At 42.9% G+C, this 20876-nt stretch overlaps 1 protein-coding gene across 1 annotated transcript in view; it reads left to right on the top strand.

The window, feature by feature from the left end:
• LOC131278961 (anthrax toxin receptor 1-like) overlaps window positions 1-9919 on the top strand; it is a 30418-nt gene extending 20499 nt beyond the window's left edge. The window contains exons 6-11 of the mRNA XM_071215586.1: window positions 924-1003; window positions 1081-1149; window positions 1485-1562; window positions 1681-1741; window positions 9663-9761; window positions 9861-9919. Of these exons, the coding sequence (XP_071071687.1) occupies window positions 924-1003; window positions 1081-1149; window positions 1485-1562; window positions 1681-1741; window positions 9663-9761; window positions 9861-9919 (446 nt within the window). The remainder of the gene's footprint in view (window positions 1-923; window positions 1004-1080; window positions 1150-1484; window positions 1563-1680; window positions 1742-9662; window positions 9762-9860) is intronic.
• Window positions 9920-20876: the final 10957 nt, after the last annotated feature.

The following is a 20876-nucleotide window of genomic DNA, read 5'->3' as shown; positions in this document are numbered from 1 at the left end:
ATGTTCTAGCTCTGAGCCGGAGGAAGTTCATTATGGTCTCTGAGTTAGAATCTTCCTCTGTACAAGGAGGCTAAGATAATACCCACCTCGCCTTTATGAGAACTAAGGTATCTGCCTGCACCTTTTGTTTTGAGAGGCTGCAGGTGCATCCAGGTGAGGCCACTTCCCTCTCTGACCTGCAGTTGGGGAAAAAAAAGGAAGCAGACGAGGGCCCCACGCAGACATAGGGTGTGATTTATGGGACGTCTTCTCGATTGCCACCCTTTGTTGCCTGCTGCACCCGCTGAGCTGCACTGTGGCTTTCGGCTCTTCTTCCTTCCACCCTGTGCCTTCCTCCCTGATGGTGTTGGGTGCTGTCCACAGACCAGTACTTACGTCCTTCCAGGCTTCTCAGGGGGCTGCACTGGGGTTTGCAGAGCCCTTGGCTGGGCACATGGGCCCCGTCCAGGGCCTTGGCCAGGGGCCCTGGGGCCCAGGACACTGGCAAGAACCCCCAGGCCAGCCCAGATCAGGGATCCCTTACCCTAAACCTGCCGCCCACCCATTACAGCAGGTCAGCCTGTGGTCTCCCTGCTGTTCTGGAGTCTTGCACCTGTCAGGTGCACGAGCTGGGTTTCCCTTCCTGGCACAGGTGGTACCATCTGGTGGGGGGGTGGGGCAGTCTGGCAGGAGGGGCCCTTCGATGGGCTCAGTCTCCTGTCTGCCAGGTGGGTCCTGGGCACAGGCCCTTCTCTGCTGAAAGCCTGCAGAGTAGGGTGCCTGGCACATGCATCCCAGTGAGCTGCCCACGCCTTGCCTGCAAGGACTTGGTGTGGGGCACTGGGCAGTGTCCCAGCATGGGCAGCCCTGAAGTTCTGCCACCGTGGCTCCCTGGTGCACCCCAGGTGCCCTTCCCACCTGAGCCCTCTTTGCTTGTCCTCCAGGTAGGAAGGTCACCAGAGTGGTCTATGCTCTGACGGCTGCAAAAATACCTGAAGGGGCAGACTGGCTGGCTGCAGAGGAAGTGAGTCCAATCCATCATTACAGCCATTTTGCTGCACTGATTCTGGGGAATTCTACTCAACGCCTTCTTTCTCTTAGGCTCGAAAGGCTCGGAAGATGGGAGCGATCGTTTTTGCCATTGGTGCAAACGAGTTTGAGCAAAAACAGGTAAGTGAGAACAGGTAATGCAGGGGCCGCCCTTGAGCCTGGTTTGGGGCAGGTGTCAGAGGCTGCTTCCCCGAGTAGCCGAGGGATGCCATCCTAACCCCCTGCAATTACTTGGGTCTACCCCGTCCACTTTAAAGGATGGAGTTGGTGGGCTCGGTTCCACCCCAGCTGAGGGTGGAGGCTGCCCCCATGAGTTCTGCTGCAGATGAAGGATCTAGTTCCAGGGAAACACTGCCCAGACCCTGACGTGTTGGCCAGGCACTGTCCCATTTGTGGAACCAGCTGCTCCTTCCATGCCCTGGCTGTGCATCCCAACTACCTCCTCTCCCTTGTAGCTGGAAGGAATTGCACATTCCAAGGACCATGTGTTTGGGGTCCCTGATCTGAACTCCCTGTCAAGCATCATTTCCCAGGTGAGTGGGAACTGGACGTGAGAAGCCCGATGGGTGTGAGAAGCTGAAAGTGAGGAGGGGCTTGTCGATAATCTCCCCAGAGCTCACATACTGCCCTTCTGCCCACTGTGGATTCTAGGTAATTGAGAAGAGCTGTATCAAAATTAAATCTCTGGAGCCTACCAGTGTCTGCATGGGAGGTAAGGGCTGAGGTGTCACTGGTGTAGACAGAGGTATGTGTGTGCATGTGTATGTACATCCATGTGTGTATGTGGATATGCATGGGTGTATGTGTGTGAATATATATGGGTGTGAATGTTTGCATGTGTGTGCCTTTTCATGAGTGTATATATGTGCATGTGGGTGTTGGCATGTGTTTGTGTGTGTGTGTATGTACATGTGTTGTTGTGGTGGTTGAGGCTGTATAGACCCCATAAAAGCATGTTCTTAAAGCTATTCCATTCTTGTGGGTGTGAACCTAATGTATGTAGGGCCTTTCCCTTTTGAGGAGGTTACTTCAATTATGGCATAGCCCAGGGTTGTTCTCTGTCCTATACCTGGACTTGTTTAAAGTGAATGAAATTCAGAAGAAGAGAGAGACAACAACAGAAGCAAGATACTGGAAATAAGGACACCCAGAAGAGAAGGGAGAGATCAGCAGATGCACCATGTGCCATGTGACATACATTGGAGTCCAGGATCATCAGTAGGTGGTCTTCAGAAAGGATACTTCAGAACTGTAATCTGAAAGCAAATAAATCCCCACTCGAAAAGCCAACCCATTTCTGGTATGTTGCTTTTGGCAGCCTAGCAAACTGTAACAGATTTTGGTAATAAGAAAGTGGGTAACTGCTATTGCAAATACCAAAAATGTTTAAAAAGCTGTTAGATGGGACAACCAGCAAAATGGCAACAGAATAAGGAGCTCCTGGAGTCAGTTTGTGCTACAGGGCTGTTAGTAACCCCCCAGAGCTGTCTAAGTCACCTGTTTGGGGCTTCCAGGAGACCAGACAAATAGCCTGCAACATCAGGAGCTATTCTGTGTCTAGAACTGGAAGTTCCACTTCCAAAAACCAGGAAGAGATGTTTGGGCACCAAATTCAACTACTAAATAGAAAATTCAGCAGATTCAAATATAATCCTAAGAACTGCTAAAACTTGAGCCAGTCCAAGTTTGAAAGAGGCCAGTAGCCACCATTTTGACTCCATCCCCCAGGATGAGGGTAAGCCAGGTTGACTGAAAATTACAGAGAAGGTAGGGACCAGCTTCTTTCACCAAGATCATCCTGCAGTCCTAGCCTATGCTTCAGCCCCACCTCTAGCAGAGAGGAAGCTGGCAGGCCCTGCACCAGCCTCTCTGAGTAACTGTGGGTTCATTTGGTTGGCACGGACCAAATAGTCAGAAGTCTACCAGGTCATCTGTCATCATTTTGGGCCTGCATGGCATAGATTGCTGCCCACACCTGCAGCTTGATCTCCTCCCCAGGCAGGGAAGAAAGGGGCGTGGAGCTTCATTAGTCTCTCTGGGCAACTGCAGTCTAGGCCTGTATGACTTGGATTATTATACAAGGGTGCGGCTCTGTCCCTACCCCTGGCAAAGGAGAAAACTGGGAGAAGCATCATCAGTCCCTGGGGCAATGAGGGTAGCTTGACCCTCCACAGCTTACAGCACCAATGACATCCTTGGCTTGTACTAAATGACAAACAAGGGAGAAAATACAAGAGCCCTAAAGAGAGAAACTGCACCCAGAATAAATACATTTAGTAGCCACATGCCAAGCAGCAACAAAAATTCCAATCCACACCAAGAAACAGGAAGATATGGCCCAGTTAAAGGAACAAGACAAGCCTCCACATTACATAAATGAGTTAAGACATCTAATCATAGATATTCAAACAAACCTCAATAAATTCAATGAGATGGCTAAGGAGACTTGGGATGCTAAAAAGACATTGGATGAGCACAAAGAAGAATTTGAAAGCATACATAGAACAATAGCAGATCTTATGGGAATGAAAGGTGCAATAAATGAAATTAAAAATACACTGGAATTATATAATAGCAGATTTGAAGATGCGGAAGGAAGGAAGGATTGGTCAGCTTGAAGAAATGAACTCTAAAAGCAAACACACAAAAGAATAGATGAAGAAAAGAATGGAAAAAATTGAACATGGTCTTGGGGAACTAAATAACAGCAAGAGAAGTGCAAACATTCATGTCATGGGTGTCCCAGAAGGAGAAGAGAAGGAAAGGGGGCATAAGGAATATTTGAAGAAATACTGGTAGGAAATTTCCCAACCCTATTGAAGAATATAGATATCCATGTCCAAGGAGCGCAAAGTACTCCCAACTGAATAAATCCAAATAGACCAACTGTGAGGCACATACTAAGCAGAATGTCAAATGCCAAAGTCGAAGGGAGAATTCTGAGAATAGCAAGAGAAAAGCAATGCATAACATGTAAAGGATACCCAAGAAGACTAAGTGCCAATTTCTCATTAGAAACCACAGAGGCAGGAAGACAGTTGTATGATATACTTAAGATACTGCAAGAGGAAAATTTTCCAGCCAAGAATCTTATATCCAGCAAGATTGTCTTTCAGAAATGAGGGAAAGTTTAGAACATTCACAGGTAAACAGAGACTGAGAGAGTTTGTAACCAAGAAATCAGCTTTGCAGGAAATACTAAAGGGAGTGCAGGAGCCTGAAAAGAAAAGACAGGAGAGAGAGGCTTAAGAGAGATTCTACAAATGAAGAACATATTAGTAAAAGTAAGTAAAAGTGCAAAAAGAATAGTGAAAATAAAATAGAAAAGATAAAACCTAAATATTTAGAAATAAACTTAACAATGTAAAGAATTTTTATTCAGAAACCTGCAACTCATTGTTAAAAGAAAAAAAAAAAAAAAGACCTAAATAACTGGAAGAACATTCCATGCTCACAGATTGGAAAACTAAATATCATTAAAGATATCAATTCTACTCAAACTAATAAACAGATTCAATGCAAACCTGATAAAAATTCTATCAGCCTTTAAAAAATAAATGGAAAACACACTTATCAAATTTATTTGGAAAGGTAAGGGGTCTTTAATAGCCAGAAACATCTTAAAAGGAAAAGTGAAGTTGGTGGACTCTTACTTCCAGTCTTTAATTCATATTACCTAGCTACAGTGGTAAAATAGCATGGTCCTGGCATAAAGACAGACACATAGACCGATGGATCCAGACTGATGGTTCAAAAATAAGACCCTCATATCTATGATCTAGTTACTTTTGACAAGCCTGTCAAACACCTCCAACTCGAGCAGAACAGTCCATTCAACAAATGGTGCTGAGAGAACTAGATTTTCATAGTCAAAAGAAGGAAAGAGGACACCCCTATATCTCACACTTTCTACAAAAATTAACTCAAAATGGATCAAAAATCTAAATGTAAAAGCAGGAGCCATAAAGTTTCTAGAAGAAAATGTAGGAAAATATTTTTAAGACCTGGTGGTAGGTGGTGGAGTCTTAAAGGAGATAAGAGGAGGACTGAGGTATACCACTGATGTTTAATGTATGTAAAAGTTTTAATTAACCTTACTGTAAAAGTGTGGAACTGTATAGAGTTGAAGGTACCACATTATAGTGAGTAACAGCTGGTTTATAAATGGGAATGTGGCTGAAAAGGGTAGTCTAGGAATGTAAATGCCAATTGACAGAAAGCTAGAGAATTAACTAGGGACTAAATAACACAGTAAAACCAGAGGTGGATGGGAATTGTGGTTGATGGTACAGATGCAAGAGTTCTATGTGAGCTACAGAAGAAGTACATCACTATTGCAGTTTGGTGGGAATGTGATGAAGCATGGGAAAACAATTGGAGTGACCTATGTGCTGTGGTTAACAGCAGTGATGTAATATTCATGCATCTATGTTAAAGATGTACTGTGTTGATACTGTTTGAGTATGGAAAAAGTGTGCCAAATATATGCTATGGACCTAGTAATGATCGATGATATTGTCTGATAATCTGTGACAAATGTTCCACCATGGTGTGATGTGTTGACAGAGGGATGCTGTATAAGCATTCTGTACATGTACATGATTGTTTTGTAAGTTTGTAACTTCTATCATAAAAATACATTAAAAACATAATAGCAGGGTAGTATGGGGGAAAAATATACCAAATAAAAGATAAGGACTATGGTTAGGAGTAAGATTTTGAAGAAATTCTTTCATAATTTGTAACAGATGTCTCACAACAATGCAAAATGTTGGTGGTGAGTTGATGTATGAGACCCCTGTATGATGTTATGCATGTTTGCTTTGTAAGTTCCCAACTTTTCTATACACATATAATTTATGTATGTTCATGTATAAATGATATAAACATAAAAAAATAATAATAGGGTGGATTAGGGAAAAATAAACCAAATGTAAGATTCTTTGGTTAGTAATATTTTAAGGATGCTCTTTAATCATTAGTAAAAATTGCTCCACAACAATGTAAGGTATTGGTGATAGGATGAGGTATGAGAGCCCTGTATGAGGTTTATATGTTTCTTACACTATTTCTTTATCTATGTTTATGCATGAGTGATATAATTCAATAATGTTAAAAAATACAAAAAAAAGAAAAAAGCTGTTAAATGGGATAAAAATGTAGAGGTGGAAGAATTGGGTGGTTCTTGATAGAAAAGGCCCAGAGTACTTTGAAGAGATTGTTGGTAGAAACACAAATGCTAAAGGAACTTCCGATGAGGCCTTAGTCAGAGATGATGAATGTGTCATTGCAAACTGGAAGAAAGGCGATCCTTGTTTTAAAGTGGCAGAGAATTTGGCAAAGTTGAGTCCTGATATCATATGGAAGATGATAGAATTTGGAAATGGCAAGCTTGGAAATGTAGCTGAGGATATTTGAGACTAAATGTAGAAAATGCAGCCTGGCTTCTCCTTGAAGCTCATAGTAAAATGTGAGAGGAAAGGGATAAGTGAGGACTGAACTGATGGGCACAAAGAGAGCAGATATTGATGACTTGGTAAATTCTGAGCTTCTGGAAAGCGAGTCCCCAGAGAATAGTGCCCCATGTGAAAACATCCCTGAACAGGAAGCTGGTCATCAGTGTGCATCAGGACTGGGAATGCAACCATCCAGGGAGGATCTCCAGAAGGTCCTTTGTCTTATGGCCTGGACCCCAGTGTTCTACCTGTGAAACCAACAAGTTTTTTGCAAAATCTGTATGAATGGAGCCATTACCAGTTTGGTCTATAAAGAACAGAAATGGGGTAGATTGATGGAAAAATGACTTCAAAGGCACAACCATGGCAGCCGAGGTCTGCACTGTAGACAGTATTCAGCCAAGAGAGCATACCAGCCCTGCCATGTAGAAGGTGTGAGTACACCCAGGAGCCTGAAGGTCAGCCGTGCCATGTGGAGGTGTGAGAACGCCTGGGAGATTGGAGGTCAGCCCTGCCATGTGGAGGTGTGAGTACACACAGGAGCTTTGAGCTCAGCCCTGCCATGTGGAAGGTGTGAGTACACAGAGAACTTGGAGTTCAGTCCTGCCATGTGGAAGGTGCGAGTACACCCGGGAGCCTGGAGGTCACAGCCCTGCCATGTGGAAGGTGTGAGTATGCCCAGGAGCTTGGAGGTCAGCTCTGCTATGTGGAAGGTGTGAGTACACCTGGGAACTTGGAGGTCAGCCCTACTATGTGAAGGTGTGAGTACACCCAGGAGCTTGGAGGCAGCAACCTTTTGTCTTGTTGTTGGAAGAGTGCTACCACCCGAGATTTCTCAGATGCCTTGGGGATGATGGAGAGACTGTTTGCCACCCAGATGCTTGACAAGTTGGGGCTGAAAGCTGGCTGTCACCTCAATATTTGATGATGCTGGAGCCTTCACCCCAGTGTTTGGGGTGGGCAGGGATCCTGTCAAACACCTGGAAAGGGTGGGGCTTCTGATGTACTAGGGCCTGAGGTCACACCGTTGTTCCATAATGACTCTCAGACCTGGAAATCTCATGGGTCTGCCCTGAAGGGTTTCGGAATTGTTTGGGACCCATGACCCCTGTTTTCCTTTCAATTTCTCCCTATGGCAGTGGGAATGTTTGCCCTATGACTATCCCTTCTGTGTCTCTTGAAAGCAGGTAACTTGTTCTCTGAGTCCCCAGGTCCACAGCCAGAGGAATTGTGCCCCATGACAGATGACAGCTGTAACTGATTTTGATAAGAAGTTTACTTAATATTGTTACTGAAATGAATTAAGGCTTCTGGGATGTTGTGATGGAATGAATGTATTTCAATATGGCAAGAACATGTCTTTTTGGAGTTCACGGGGTGGAGTGTGATGGTTTGAACCTGTGTAGACCCCAGAAAAGTATATTCTTAAAACTGATCCATTCCTGTGGGTGTGGACCTGTAGTAAGTAAGGTCTTTTGATGAGGTTCCTTCAGTTAAGGCCTGGCCTTCAGTTAAGGCCTGGGTCTTAATCCTCTTATTGGAGTCCCTTATAAGATAATGAAATCAACACAAAGAGAGAAAGCCATGGAAGGAAGAAGCTGGAAGCAACACAGCCTGGAAGAGGAGGGAGACCAGCAGATGCCACCAAGGACCTTGCAGTGTGACAGAGGAGGCTAGGGTCACTGGCAGGCAGTCTTCAGGAGGAAGGTACCATCTTGATGGTGCCTTGATTTGGACCTTTCCAAGGCTCAGAACAATGAACTTGTATGCTGATAAATCCCCACTGTAAAAGCCAACCCATTTCTGGTATATTGCTTTTGGCAGCCTAGTGGACCAGAACAATTGTGTGTGTGCAGGCATGCTTTTGTGCACAGATACGAGTATAAGAGGAGCATGAACCTGTATGTGTGTATGCATGCATGTTTGTGTGTATGTGTTTCAGACTTCATATGTGTGTGCATGTGGATATCATCATGCACGTACATGCATGTGTACGTGTGTATTTGGGTTGTATATGTGTGCATATGTGTGCATGCACACATATCCATTTATGTTTGTGTGTTCATGGGCATGTGTGAGAATCATGTTTGTGTATGTATCTGTCTATGTGCATGCAGTGTGTGTGTATTTGCAATGTATGCATATGTACGTGTGAGCATGAATATGTGTGTTTGGATGTGTGGTGTGTGCATATATGCATGTGTATGTGCCTTTGTTTATATTTGGGTGTCTATATGTGTGTGCATGTGTTTGTGTGTGTGTGAATGTGTGTGGTGTGTGAGCGTGTTTGAAGTGTGCAGGAAGTTGCTCATTTCTGAGTGGCTCTGTGAGGGTGCTTGTGGGTATCTGTGTGCAAGTACATTTGTCCCCTCTCAAAAAAAAATGTTTACAAACAAGAAGAAAGGAAAAGCATATTTAGAGCCCCCTCGACACAGCACCAGCCGGTGGAGCACAGGAACACATGAGACACACATCACACAGAAGCAATTAGCCATAATCCCCGCCGTGCAAAACTGAGTGGCCATTTGAAACCTGCAAGTCACAGCATCAGAGGATGGGGAACCTGACACACGTGGCTCAGGCATGGAGGAAAGACATGGCCAAGCCCGACGTCAAGCATGCCCCAGCTCAGCGCAGGGGGAGAAGGGCCTCCCAGCCTGGCAGGGGCACCCGCTGATCGGCCGGCAGCTGCCTCCTCCCTGAGGTGGAATCCTGAGTCCCGCGCCCACCCGGGAACTGGGCAGGAGCCCTCTCCCCGGCCACGGCCGCAGGCCCCTGCTGAGCGCGGCCAGTGGGGACCTGCTTGGCAGTGACTTTTGGTGCTGGGTCTGCGAGTGGGAGGCCCTCCCTGCCTGGGCTGAGCTCTGCTCTCACCTGTAAAGCAAGGGGTGACTGCCCACTGCCAGCATCCCATGGCTTTAGGGAGCCCTTTGGGATTTCAGGGGCGGAGCTCACCCTAAGGAGAGGCCTGGCAGGGCACAGTCAGGGTTTCTAAGAATCAGTGGTGAGAAGAGGCTGCTTGGAGGTGGTGTCCCCCAGAGGTGGTGTCCCCACAGCTGCTTCCTTGCCTGAGTCCCCTTCGGTGTTTGTTCTGGGGCAGCCTGTCTTGAAAGGAAGAGCCAAGGGAACACAGCCCTGAGTGCATCCTCACAAGCCTGTTCCACATTGTCCTTGCAGAAAGCCCTGATATCAAGGTGCACGGAAGAGGCTTTGTGAATGCCCTGAATAAGAAGGACATTATTTGCAGATTCAAGTTCAGCAGAACCAAGTTCAAAGGTAAGTACCTGCCCAGATGCGTCTGAGTCCTGAGTGACCCCACAGCACGTGTTGCTTCTGAGACACCCAGCCTTGCCTGTCCTTGCTGGCCTCTTTCAGTGGATGTAGTAGGGTCAGAGGCAGTGTGCCATGCAGGGTCAGATGGGCCGGGGGCCTGACCCCCTCCCACCCTGACCAGAAACAGACCCCAGGCACCTGGAGCAGGGCTGAGCTCCACCTCACAGGGCATCCTCCCCAGGGCCAAGACAGTGGGCGCAGGAGGCTCTGGGGGCATGGGCAGCCAGCCTGGGCCCTGCGCCCTTTCTGGGCCACTGGCCCCTGCAGGGAAGGTGGCTCATCCTGAGCTGAGATGAGGAGCCCCAGCCAGGCATGTGCTCCAGAGTCTGAGGCCCAGGCCCCAGGGCCTTGGCTCCTGAGCCTGTTTTCTTTCCTATAACACGGGCCATGGTCATGGCAAGATCTCATAGTAGAGGGGTAGGTGCCCTCGAGGGTGTAATAATTGTGTGAAAATGTAAGAAGCAGCCTATTACTTGGCAGGACTGAGGTGCCAGGCATGTGGCCAAGGGTGAGCAGCCTTAGGAAGCAGAGGGCCTGGCAGGCAGCCCCCAGGGAGCTGGGGTTGGGTGGGCCTTCCCCAGAGCCTGGGCTGCTGGGCAGCCTTCAGCACCCTCTGCCTGCCAGCTCCTCGCTGCCTCCGGTTGTTATGGTTGCATTTTCCTGGGTCAGTGCCTTGCCTGGCCACCTGGTAGACCCAGAACTGCTCCCTTCTCCAGCACTGGTGGGCATCTGCTCCTCTAGGTGGGCAGAGCACGGGGAGGACCTTGGTGCTGGCTCTCCACCCAGCACGTGGGTTATGTGCCCAGGGAGTGCTGTTCCCCTTTACCTGCCCTTCCCCAGGGGGGGTGGGCCTGAGCCCCCCAGTGCTGATGGCCAAAACCATGGAGGGTGCCTTCTAGTTCAGCTAGAAGAGAGTTCCTGGTACAGGCGGAGCCCATCTGATGGCCCCGGAAATGCTTCTGGGTCCTTCCAAAGAGGGCCGGGGGTTCCTGTGCTCCCTTGGGGATCCCTGGTGTCCCCTCCGAGGCAGTGCTGGGCACCGGGCACCCGGTCACACCACGTGGGCAGAGCCAGGGCACGTGGCACGTCATGAGCAGCTCTGATGTGCTGAGAAGAATTTGTCTTGTTCCTTCCAATCACATTTTCCTCTTACTAAAACACCTGGGAAAACTTTTGGAAAACTGAGAAATGAGAAGAAAAATTTAATAGCCAGTGTGGCCCCCTGTTCCACGAGTTCTGTCTTTAGCATGTTGTTTTCATGACAGTGGGAAGGCCTGTGAATTCAGGTGATGAGCTCATTCTGGGCGGCCCCTCCCTCCTGATCTGCCCGCCTTGCCCCTCACACAGCTGTCTTGGCCATGAGCCATCTTGGCTGTGACTTGGCAGCACCTGCAGTGCCCTGCACTTCCTGCCCCTGAATGGACATGCTGTGGTCATCCACTCCCTGGGGCTCTGTTTTCCAGTGAATCCCAACCTTCCCACATTGCCTCAGCACCTACCTTGGAGATGAGTTTCCAGATCTGTCCAGATCACCAGTTTCTTGGCTCCTCTGACAATTGAGATGGGCCAACATGCCTGTCCCCATGGAAATGAACCGTTTTGTTGAGAAGAGCCCTGATCCGTGGTGGAAAAGAGAAAAACAATCACAATTGTTAGAGATTCTTAATTATAAGATTGATGTGGCCACAGGGAAGTAGAGGAAAGAATAGAGAATAGAACATTACCCTGATCCCAAACCCAAGTAACTATTGTTTCCATTTTCAAATGCAGCATAGTGAAATTTATTTTCCTAAAATTTATGGAAGAAAAACAGACTGAACTGGAATCGAAGAAACTGTAATCCCCTACAGATATTTCTTCATGAGACCTATTCCTTAAATTAATGAAGTGGTTAGGGCCATAACTGAGGGTTCTCTTTCACTTTTGATCCATGTGTTTTAAAAATTAAGTTACTCAGGAAATAACACCTGGATGCCAGTCCCATCAAAATTAGTGAGCATTTCTAAACTGATAACAAACTTAGTTTTTTTTAAACAATTCTATTTTATTGAATCATATTAATAAAGCATAAAGCCTTCCAATGGATATAATCAATGGTATTCATTATAATCACATAATTGTGCCATTCATCACTTCAATCACTTTTGGAGCATTGTCATCATTCCAATAACAGCAATAATAATGAGTAAACAAACAACAAACAAACCAAACTCAACACATTTCAATCTATGCTTCACCTGCCATACACATAGCTGTTCCGCTCCTTCTGTCTAGTATATTTGCATTTATAGTGTGCATGCAGTATCACACATATTCATATTTTACCTGAGGTTTCACTGTTCTACAATCCCATGTTACATTTTTTAGCTTACTTTCTAGTAATAAACATTATGATAAACATACCCTTTCAACCACTGTCATAGCCATATAATAGCTCTGCTAGTTAAAAATACAATGATGTGTTCTCACCTGTTCCACATTTTCTGTCTTTAGCATGTACTATTTTCACAATAGTATGTGCTAAAGACATTTATTTCCAAAGATTTACAAACAACCTTTTTACCAATTCTGTACAAATTAACCCTCAGCTCTCTATTCTCTAACCTCATTCTATTTTCTGGTGACCTATATTTTAATTATTAACCCCATGAGTTTACATAATACATTTTGTTCATAATAGTGCAGCCGTACAGTATTTGTCCTTTTGTGTCTGGTTTACTTCACTCATCATAATGTCCTCCAGTTTCATCCATGTTGTCACATGCTTTATGACTTCATTTCTTCTTAAAGCTGCTTAATATTCCATCATGTGTACACACCACAATTTGTTAATCCATTCATCAGTTGATGGACACCAGTGTTGTTTCAAACTTTTGGCCATCATGAATAATGCTATGAACATACGTCTGTTCTTGTCACTGCTCTCAGTTCTTCTGGGTATACACCCAGTAGTGGTATTGCCAGGTCACATGGCAAATGTATATTTGACTTCTTTAGAAACTGCCAAACAGTCCTCCACAGTGGCTATACCATTCTACATCTCCACCAACAGTGAATAAGCATTCCTATCTCTCCACATCCTCTCCAACGCTTTCAATTTTCAGACTTTTTAATAACAGCCAGTGTAACAGATATGAAATGATATTTCATTGTAGTTTTGATTTACATTACCTTAATCACTAGTGCTGTATAACATTTTTTCATGTTTCTTTGCCATGTTTATTTCTTCTTTGGACAATTGTCTTTTCAAGTCTTTTGTCCATTTTTTCATTGGGTAGTTCTCCTTTCTATTGCTGAGTTATATGATCTCTTTATATAGCATGTATATTAAACTTTTATCAGATATGTGATTGCCAACTATTTTCTACCATTGAGTCAGCTGCCTTTTTACCCTTTGGACAAAATCCTTTGAGGTACAAAAGTGTTTAATTTTGAGGAGGTCCCATTTATCTTTCTTTTTTGGTCATGCTTTTGGTGTAAAGTTTATGAAAATACAGCCTATCACAATATCTTGTAGATGCCTTCCTACATTTTCTTCTTTCTGTCTTTCTTTCTTTATTAATTTTAACAATGGGGCATCATTAACTTTATTGACAAAGATTTTCTTACAGCTTCATTGAGACATAATTCTCATTCCATAAAGTTAAATGTTATAAAAGGTACAATTCAGCGATTTTTAGTCCATTCACAGAGTTGTGCATCCATCACCACTATGAAATTCCACAACAATTTATTTTGGGAGTTTTATGGTTCTCCCTTTTGTATGTAGGTCCTTGATCTGTTTTGATTTAATTTTTTAAAATAAGGTGTGAGATAGAGATCCTCTTTCTTTCTTTTGGATATGGATATCCAGTTCTTCCAGCACCATTTATTAAAGAGACTGTTCTGGCTCAGCTGGGAGGACTTGAGTGCTTGTCAAAAGCCCCTTGCCTGTAGATGTGAGGATCTATTTCTGAGTTCTTGATTCATTGGTCAATCTGTCTATCTTTATGCCAGTAACATGTTGTTTTTAGCAATGTAGCTAAGTGTATGCTTAAAGTCAGGAAGTGAGAGTCCTCCAATTTTGCTCTTCTTTTTACAGACATTTTTGGTTAAGGAGGGCCCCTTACTCCTCCAAATAAATTTGATAATTGGCTTTTCCATTTCTGGAAGATAAAAAGGGTGCCAGGATTTTTAATGTAGTGTTGAATCTGTAAATCAGTTTGGGTAGAATTGACATCCTAACGATATTTAGTCTTTCAATCCAGGAACACAGAATGTCCTTACATTTATTGAAGTCTTCTTTGGTTTCTTTTAGCAATATACTAGTCTTTTGAATATAGGTCCTTTATGTCCTTGGTTAAGTTTATTCCCAAATATTTGATTCTTTTAATTGCAAATATGGAATTTGTTTTCTCATTTCCTCCTCAGATTCCACATCAGTAGTGTATAGAAATGCTATTGACTTTTGGGTATTAATCTTGTGTCCTGCCACTTTGCTGAACTTGTGTTTTAGTTTTAATAGCTGTGTTGTGGAATTTTCAGGAATTTCTAGATATAGGATCATATCATCTGCAAATAGTGCAAGTTTTACTTCTTCCTATCCTCTTTGGGTGCCTTTTATTTCTTTATCTAGCCTAATTGTTCTAGATAGAACTTCTAGCACAATGTTGAATAACAGTGATGACAGTGGGCATCCTTGTCTTGTTGGTGATCTCAGCAGGAAAGCTTTCAATCTTTCATCTTTGAATACAATGCTAACTAGTTTTTTCACTTATGTGTTTTACCATTTTGAGAAAGCTTTCTTCTATTCCTATCATTTGGAGCATTTTCTATCAAGAAAATGTGCTATATTTTGTCAAATGTCTTTTCTGCATCATTCGAAGGGATCGTGTAATTCTTCTTCTTCAATTATCAATGTGCTTTATTACACTAATTTTCTTGTGTTGACTCACCCTTGCATACCTGGGATAAAACCCACTTGATCATGGCATATAATCTTATTTTTTAAAATAAAGATTTATTTATTTGTTTGTTTATTTATTTTTAACTTGCTCCCAGATGGCTCCCTTGTCTGTCTGCCCATTGTGCTTGCTGTGTCTGCTCATCTTCTCCAGGAGGCACCAGGAACAGAACCCAGGACCTTCCCCTTTGGGAAGGAAGTGCCCAAAGCCCTGAGACACATCCACTCCCTGCTGGCTCTGGTGTCTGCTCATTGTGGTGGTTGAGACTTCTGCTGATTATGGTGTCTGCTGATTGTGGCAGTCGGCTTGCTGTGGCAGTCTGCTTGTTGCAGTGGTTGCAGTATCTGCTTGTTACAGTGGTTGCATCTGCTCTTGCGGTGCCTGCTTGTTGCAGCATCAGCTCTCTGTGGTGTCTTCTTTAGGAAGCACTGGAAATCAAACCCAATTTGTTTAGTTCCTCATTGATTTCTCTTAACATTATTTTGTAGTTCCCTGCATGTAATTCCTGTACTTCTTTGGTTAAATTGATTCCTAGGTATTAGAATTTTTTCTTGCTATTGTAAATGGAATTTCCCCCCTGATTTCCTCTTCAGATTATTTAATATTAGTGTACAGAAACATTATTGATTTTTGCATGTTGATCTTATATCCTGCTACTTTGCTGAACTCATTTTCAAGTAACTTTGTCATAGACATTTCAGAATTTTCCAAATATAGTATCATGTCATCACAAATAGTGAGGGTTTTACTTCCTCTTTCTCTTTTGGATGTCTTTTTTTTATTTCTCTTGTCTAATGACTTTGGCTAGAACTCTGGCACAATGTTGAATAACAATGGTGACAGTGGGCATGCTTGTCTTATTCTTGATCTTGGAGGGAAAGCTTTCAAACTTTCCCAGTTAAGTACAGTGTTGACTGTGAGTTTTTCATATATGCCTTTTGAGGGATTTTCCTTTTACTCTTAACTTTCAAAGTGTTTTTTTAATACAGAAAGGATACTGGATTTTGTCTAATGCCTTTTCTGCGTTAATTGAGATGATCATGTGTTTTCTTTCCCTTCAATTTGTTAATGTGTATTACATTGATTGATTTCTTATGTTGAACCTCCTTTGCATACTAGTAATAAATCTCACTTGGTCATGATCTATAAGTCTTTTATATGTTAGGTTCTATTGGCAAGTATTTTGGTCAGAACTTTTTGCATCTATATTGATTAGAGATTGGTTTGTAATTTTCATTTCTTGCAGATTCTTTAACTGGTTTTGGTATTGGGATGATGCTGACTTCATAAAATATGTTGAGGAATTTTCCCTTCTCTTCAATTTTTGGAATAATTTAAACAGGATTGGTGTTAATTCTTCTCAAAATGCTTGGTAGAATTCACCTGTGAAGTTATCTAGTCCTGGACTTTTCTTTGTTAGGAGTTTTTTGATGACTGATTCAATATCTTCAAATGTGATTTAAGTTCTTGTATTTCTTGTAGCTTGTTGTAGCTGTGTAGGTTGTTTGTACGTTTCTAGGAATTTGTCCATTTCATCGAAGTTGTCTAATTTGTTTGCATACTATATTCTCTTATACTCCTTTTTATTTCTGCAGGGTCATAGCTGCATCCCTTTCATTTCTAGATTTCTTTATTTGCATCTTCTCTCTTCTTTGTTAGTCTAGCTAGGGGTTTGTCAGTTTTATTGATCTCAAATAACCAGCTTTTCATTTTGTTGATTTTCTCTATTTTTTTTATTCTCAATTTCATTTATTTCTGCTCTAATCTTTATTATTTGCTTTGGGAGTGGTTTGATGTCCTTTTTCTAGTTTCTCCAGTACAGCCTGTGCTGATTTTTGTTCTTTCTTCTTTTTAATATGGGTGTTTAGGGCTATAAATTTCCCCTCTCCAGACTGTCTTCAATGTAATGCATAACTTTTGATAAGTTGTGTTCTCATTTTCCTTTGTCTCAATATGCTTACTGACTTCACTTGCAATTTCTTCTTTTTTTTAAAGGACTCCCCTTCTTCTTTGCCCCCCCGTCTGCTCTCTGTGTCCACTGGCATCCTCGGTATCACCTGGAAACTGCGTCTCTTTTTTGTTATGTCATTTTACTGCATCAACTCTCCGTGTGTGCGGTGCCACTCCTGGGTGGGCTGTGCTTTTTTCATGCAGGGTGGCTCTCCTTGTGCCTGGGGCACCCCCATGTAGGGCCACCCTGCATGGCATGGCACTCCTTGTGTGCAGCAGCTCTGTGCATGGGCCAGCTCACTGCATGTGTCAGGAGGTCCTGGGTATCGAACCCTGGACACTCCCATATGGTAGCCAGACACTTTATTGGTTGAGCCATGTCTGCTTCCCGCAATTTCTTCTTTGTCTCATTGAATATTTAGGAGTGTGTTGCTTAGCTTCCACACATTTGTGAATTTCCTGAGTTCCTGTCTATTATTGATTTGAAGTTTCATTCCATTATGATCTGAGAAGGTGCTTTGTATAATTTCAGTCTCTTTGTATTTTTTGAGAAATGTATTGTGATCTACCATGTGGTCTATCCTGGAGAAAGATCCACGTGCCCTTGGGAAGAATTATAACCCACTGAGTTTGGGTGCAACATTCTGCATATGTCTGTTTGGCCTAACTCATATTGTTCAAGTTCTCTGTTTCTTTGTTGATCTTCTAATTGTTCTATCTAATGATATGATTAGTGTGCCAAAGTCTCCAACTGTTATGGTAGAGGTGTCTATTTCTCCCTTCGGTTTTGTCAGAGTTTGCCTCATGTATTTTGGGGCACCCTAGCTAGGTGCATAGACATTTATGACTGTTATTTCTTCCTGGTGGATGGTCCTTATATTAATATATAATGGTCTTTCTATTTCTTATAACTTTTTTTTTTGCAATTCAAGTCAGTTTTGTCCAATATAGCTACCTCTGCTCTTTTTTGGGTTACTGTTTGTGTGAAGCATCTTTATCCAACCTTTCACTTTCAGCTGGTTTGTATCCCTGGGTCTAAGGTGAAGCTCTAGTAAGCAACATATGGATGTTTCTTTTTATTTTTTTTCATTTTTTATTTTTGGATGTTTCTTTTTAAAAAATCCATTCTGTCAGCCTATATCTTTTGACTGGGGAGTTTAATCCATTCACATTCAATAATACTACTGTATGTACATTATTTACTTATATCATTTTATTCTTTGGTTTTCATGTATCAAAGATTTGTTTTCATCTTTTTACTCTTTTGGTTATCCTTTCTGCTATTCCTTCTATCCTGTTTTCCAAACCTCTCTCTCCTGTCTTTTTCTTTCAGGCTGTAAATCTCCCTTTAATATTTTCTGCAAAGGTGGATCCTTTTTGTTTTTTTAATGAATTCTCTTAGTTTCTATTTGTTTGTGAATGTTTTAAACTCACCTTCATATTTGAGGGACAATTATGCTGCATAAAGGATTCTCAGCTGGCAGTTTTTCTCTTTCAGTGCTCTAATTGTATCATATCATACTGCTGTCTTCTTACCTCCATGGTTTCTGAAGAGAAATCTGCATTAGGTCTTACTGGGTGTTCCTTGTATGTGATGATTTGTTTCTCCCTTGTTGCTCTCAGAATTTTCTCTGTATCTTTGACATTTGACATTCTGAGTAGTATGACTCTTGCAGTGGGTCTATTCAGATTTATTCTGATTGAGATACACTGAGCTTCTTGGACATGTAAGTTCATTTCTTTTGTGTGAGTTGGGAAATTTTCAGCTCTTATATCCTCAAATATTCTTTCAGCCCCTTTTCCCTTCTTTTCTCCTTCTGGAATTCCCTTGACACATATGTTGTTGCATTTCATGTTATCATTCAACTCCGAGCCCCTGCTCTATTTTTCCATTCTTTTCTTTCTTTCTTCTTTTTTCTCTTCAATTTCAGCTTTCTGTCTTCTATTTGACTTATTCTTTCTCCAGTCATTTTTAATCTACTCTTGTATGCCTCTAATGTGGTTTTGATCTTACCTATTGTGTCTTTCATTCCCATGAGCTCTGTTACATTTCTGTTCAGGTTTTTAAATTCTTCTTTGTGTTAGCTCAGTATCTTCTATTGTAATATTATTTTTATTTTTAAAGAAGTTTGGATTACATAAATGTCACATAAAAATTATAGGGAATTCCCATATGTCCCATCCTCTCCCCCTTCCACATTTTTTTAATTTAACAACATCTTTCATTAGTGTGATACATTTGTTACAATTGAAGAACACATACTGAAGCATTGCTACTACCCATGGATTATATTTACATTATAGTTTACCCTCTGCCCTGCTCAATCTTATAGGTTATGACAAAATATATAATTGCCTATACCAATCACTGCAGTGTCATGCAGAACAATTCCAATGTCCTGAAAATACCCGCTATTGCACTTATTTTCCCTCTCTGTCCCTTCAGAAACTCTACTGGCCACTGATTAGTGTTTTCTTGATATTCTTTATCTCTTTGGACGCCTTGTCTTTCAAGTCATTAATTTGATTTTGGAAATTTGTGTTCATCACATTGATTAATTGTCTCAAATCTTGTGTCTCTTCTGGAGTTTTGATATATTCCTTTTCTTGGGTCATTTCTAACATTTTCTTACTATGGCTTGTAATTTTTCATATCCAGGTATCTGATTAGGGTGGTGAGTTTACTCAGATGCTAAATTTTTTCCTCTTTCATAGGGCTTTAGTGGCAAGAGGCTATGTGTTACTGCTATTCTTTGATTTTTGGTTCAATCTGTTCTGAGTCTCTGGGATTGTCCTGGTTAGTTGATCCAATTGGGCTATGAACCCAGTAATGGGGAGCAGACCTGCTTCCTAGGGCTTTGTGGAGGGAGATTGTGAAGGCCAGAAAAAGCCTCTCTTTCTTATTTAATTTTAATTTTCTCACATGCAAATCCTTGGTCACCCAGCCGATGGCAATCTTTGGTAACCCTTTTTCAATGTCCAGTTGAAGTGTGTTGCTGCAACATGGACTGGATCATTGTGACAAAGTTTCCTTTCTGGAGGCTAATAGCTTTGTAATTGACACTTTCTCAGGGGCAGTTCTCCAAACTTTGCTGGCTGCCCCCTCTCATTTCCCAGGTGGGAAGTAATTTCTCTCCCCTTTGTGACCTACAATACCAGTCCTGGTCAGTAGAGAGGGAGATTGAGAGAGTTGGATCTCTTTAATCTCTTGCTAGCTCTTAAGACAAACAATGGTGTGGCCCTATCTGGCTTGGAAGGGCCCATGGGACACAGCAGAGGCAATTTGTGGGTCAAAAACTGAGTCAGCTTTAGGCTGTGTCCTTCTCTCTCCCTTTTTCTGGGGAGGTAGGTCCGTAGGGCCCCATTTGTAGCCATCAATCCAGAGGCCTGAGAATTCAAAAGTTTTTCTATTGTGGGGGAAGGTGCTGGCATTTGCAGCTATGGCTTTTAATGCATAGTTTTGGGCCCCGGCCCACGGGACGGCAATGAGGGCTCGAAACCTGCCGAGAAAGAATGGTGGGACAAGAGACACAAAGAACGACAGCAAGACAGGGTTCTGATCAAGCTGTGAATTTTATTGAGGGAAAAAAGAATATATACTCTTGGGAAGGGGAAGGGCCAGGTGGGTGGAGGTGGAAGCCAGGGATTGGCTACTTCTGTTGCTGAGGTAGAAGGCGGAATTCAGTTTCACGTCTTGCGCCTGCACACTATCTTATCAGTCTGGGCAGTGGCAGGAAACGGAGAACAAAGGAGCAGGGAGGGAGAAGAACAAGGAAGTGACAGGGCAGATTTGAGTTCTGCCATGATGTGGGACCCGCCATGTTGTGGTAAACTAATTATAGTTTACTCAAATGAGGAAGTTGGCTCCTCTCTGGCAGCCGTGCTGCTGGCTCTGCTGAGTTTGGCGTGTACTTTATTTTGACTGCTCCCAACATCTCCTCCCTTTTTCTTTATTAGCATAGTATTTCTTGTAGGCTAGCTGAGGGAAGTAGAGGCCTCATTTCCCTGATGTAGATGGCTCTGATTTTTGGGAATGGGTTGTGTAGCAAAGGCAGATGAGGGGAGGCTGTGCCTGTCTTAGGTCGGAACCATACCTGGCGAGCCGTTTCAGCTCACTAACGCCGTAAGCCCCACTCATGCACGTGACCAGTCTTACCCCATGATA

The sequence above is a fragment of the Dasypus novemcinctus genome, chromosome 6 (genome assembly GCF_030445035.2).
Source record: "Dasypus novemcinctus isolate mDasNov1 chromosome 6, mDasNov1.1.hap2, whole genome shotgun sequence".
Classification (NCBI taxonomy): Eukaryota; Metazoa; Chordata; class Mammalia; order Cingulata; family Dasypodidae; genus Dasypus; species Dasypus novemcinctus.
This window is presented reverse-complemented; position numbering and strand designations above follow the sequence as displayed.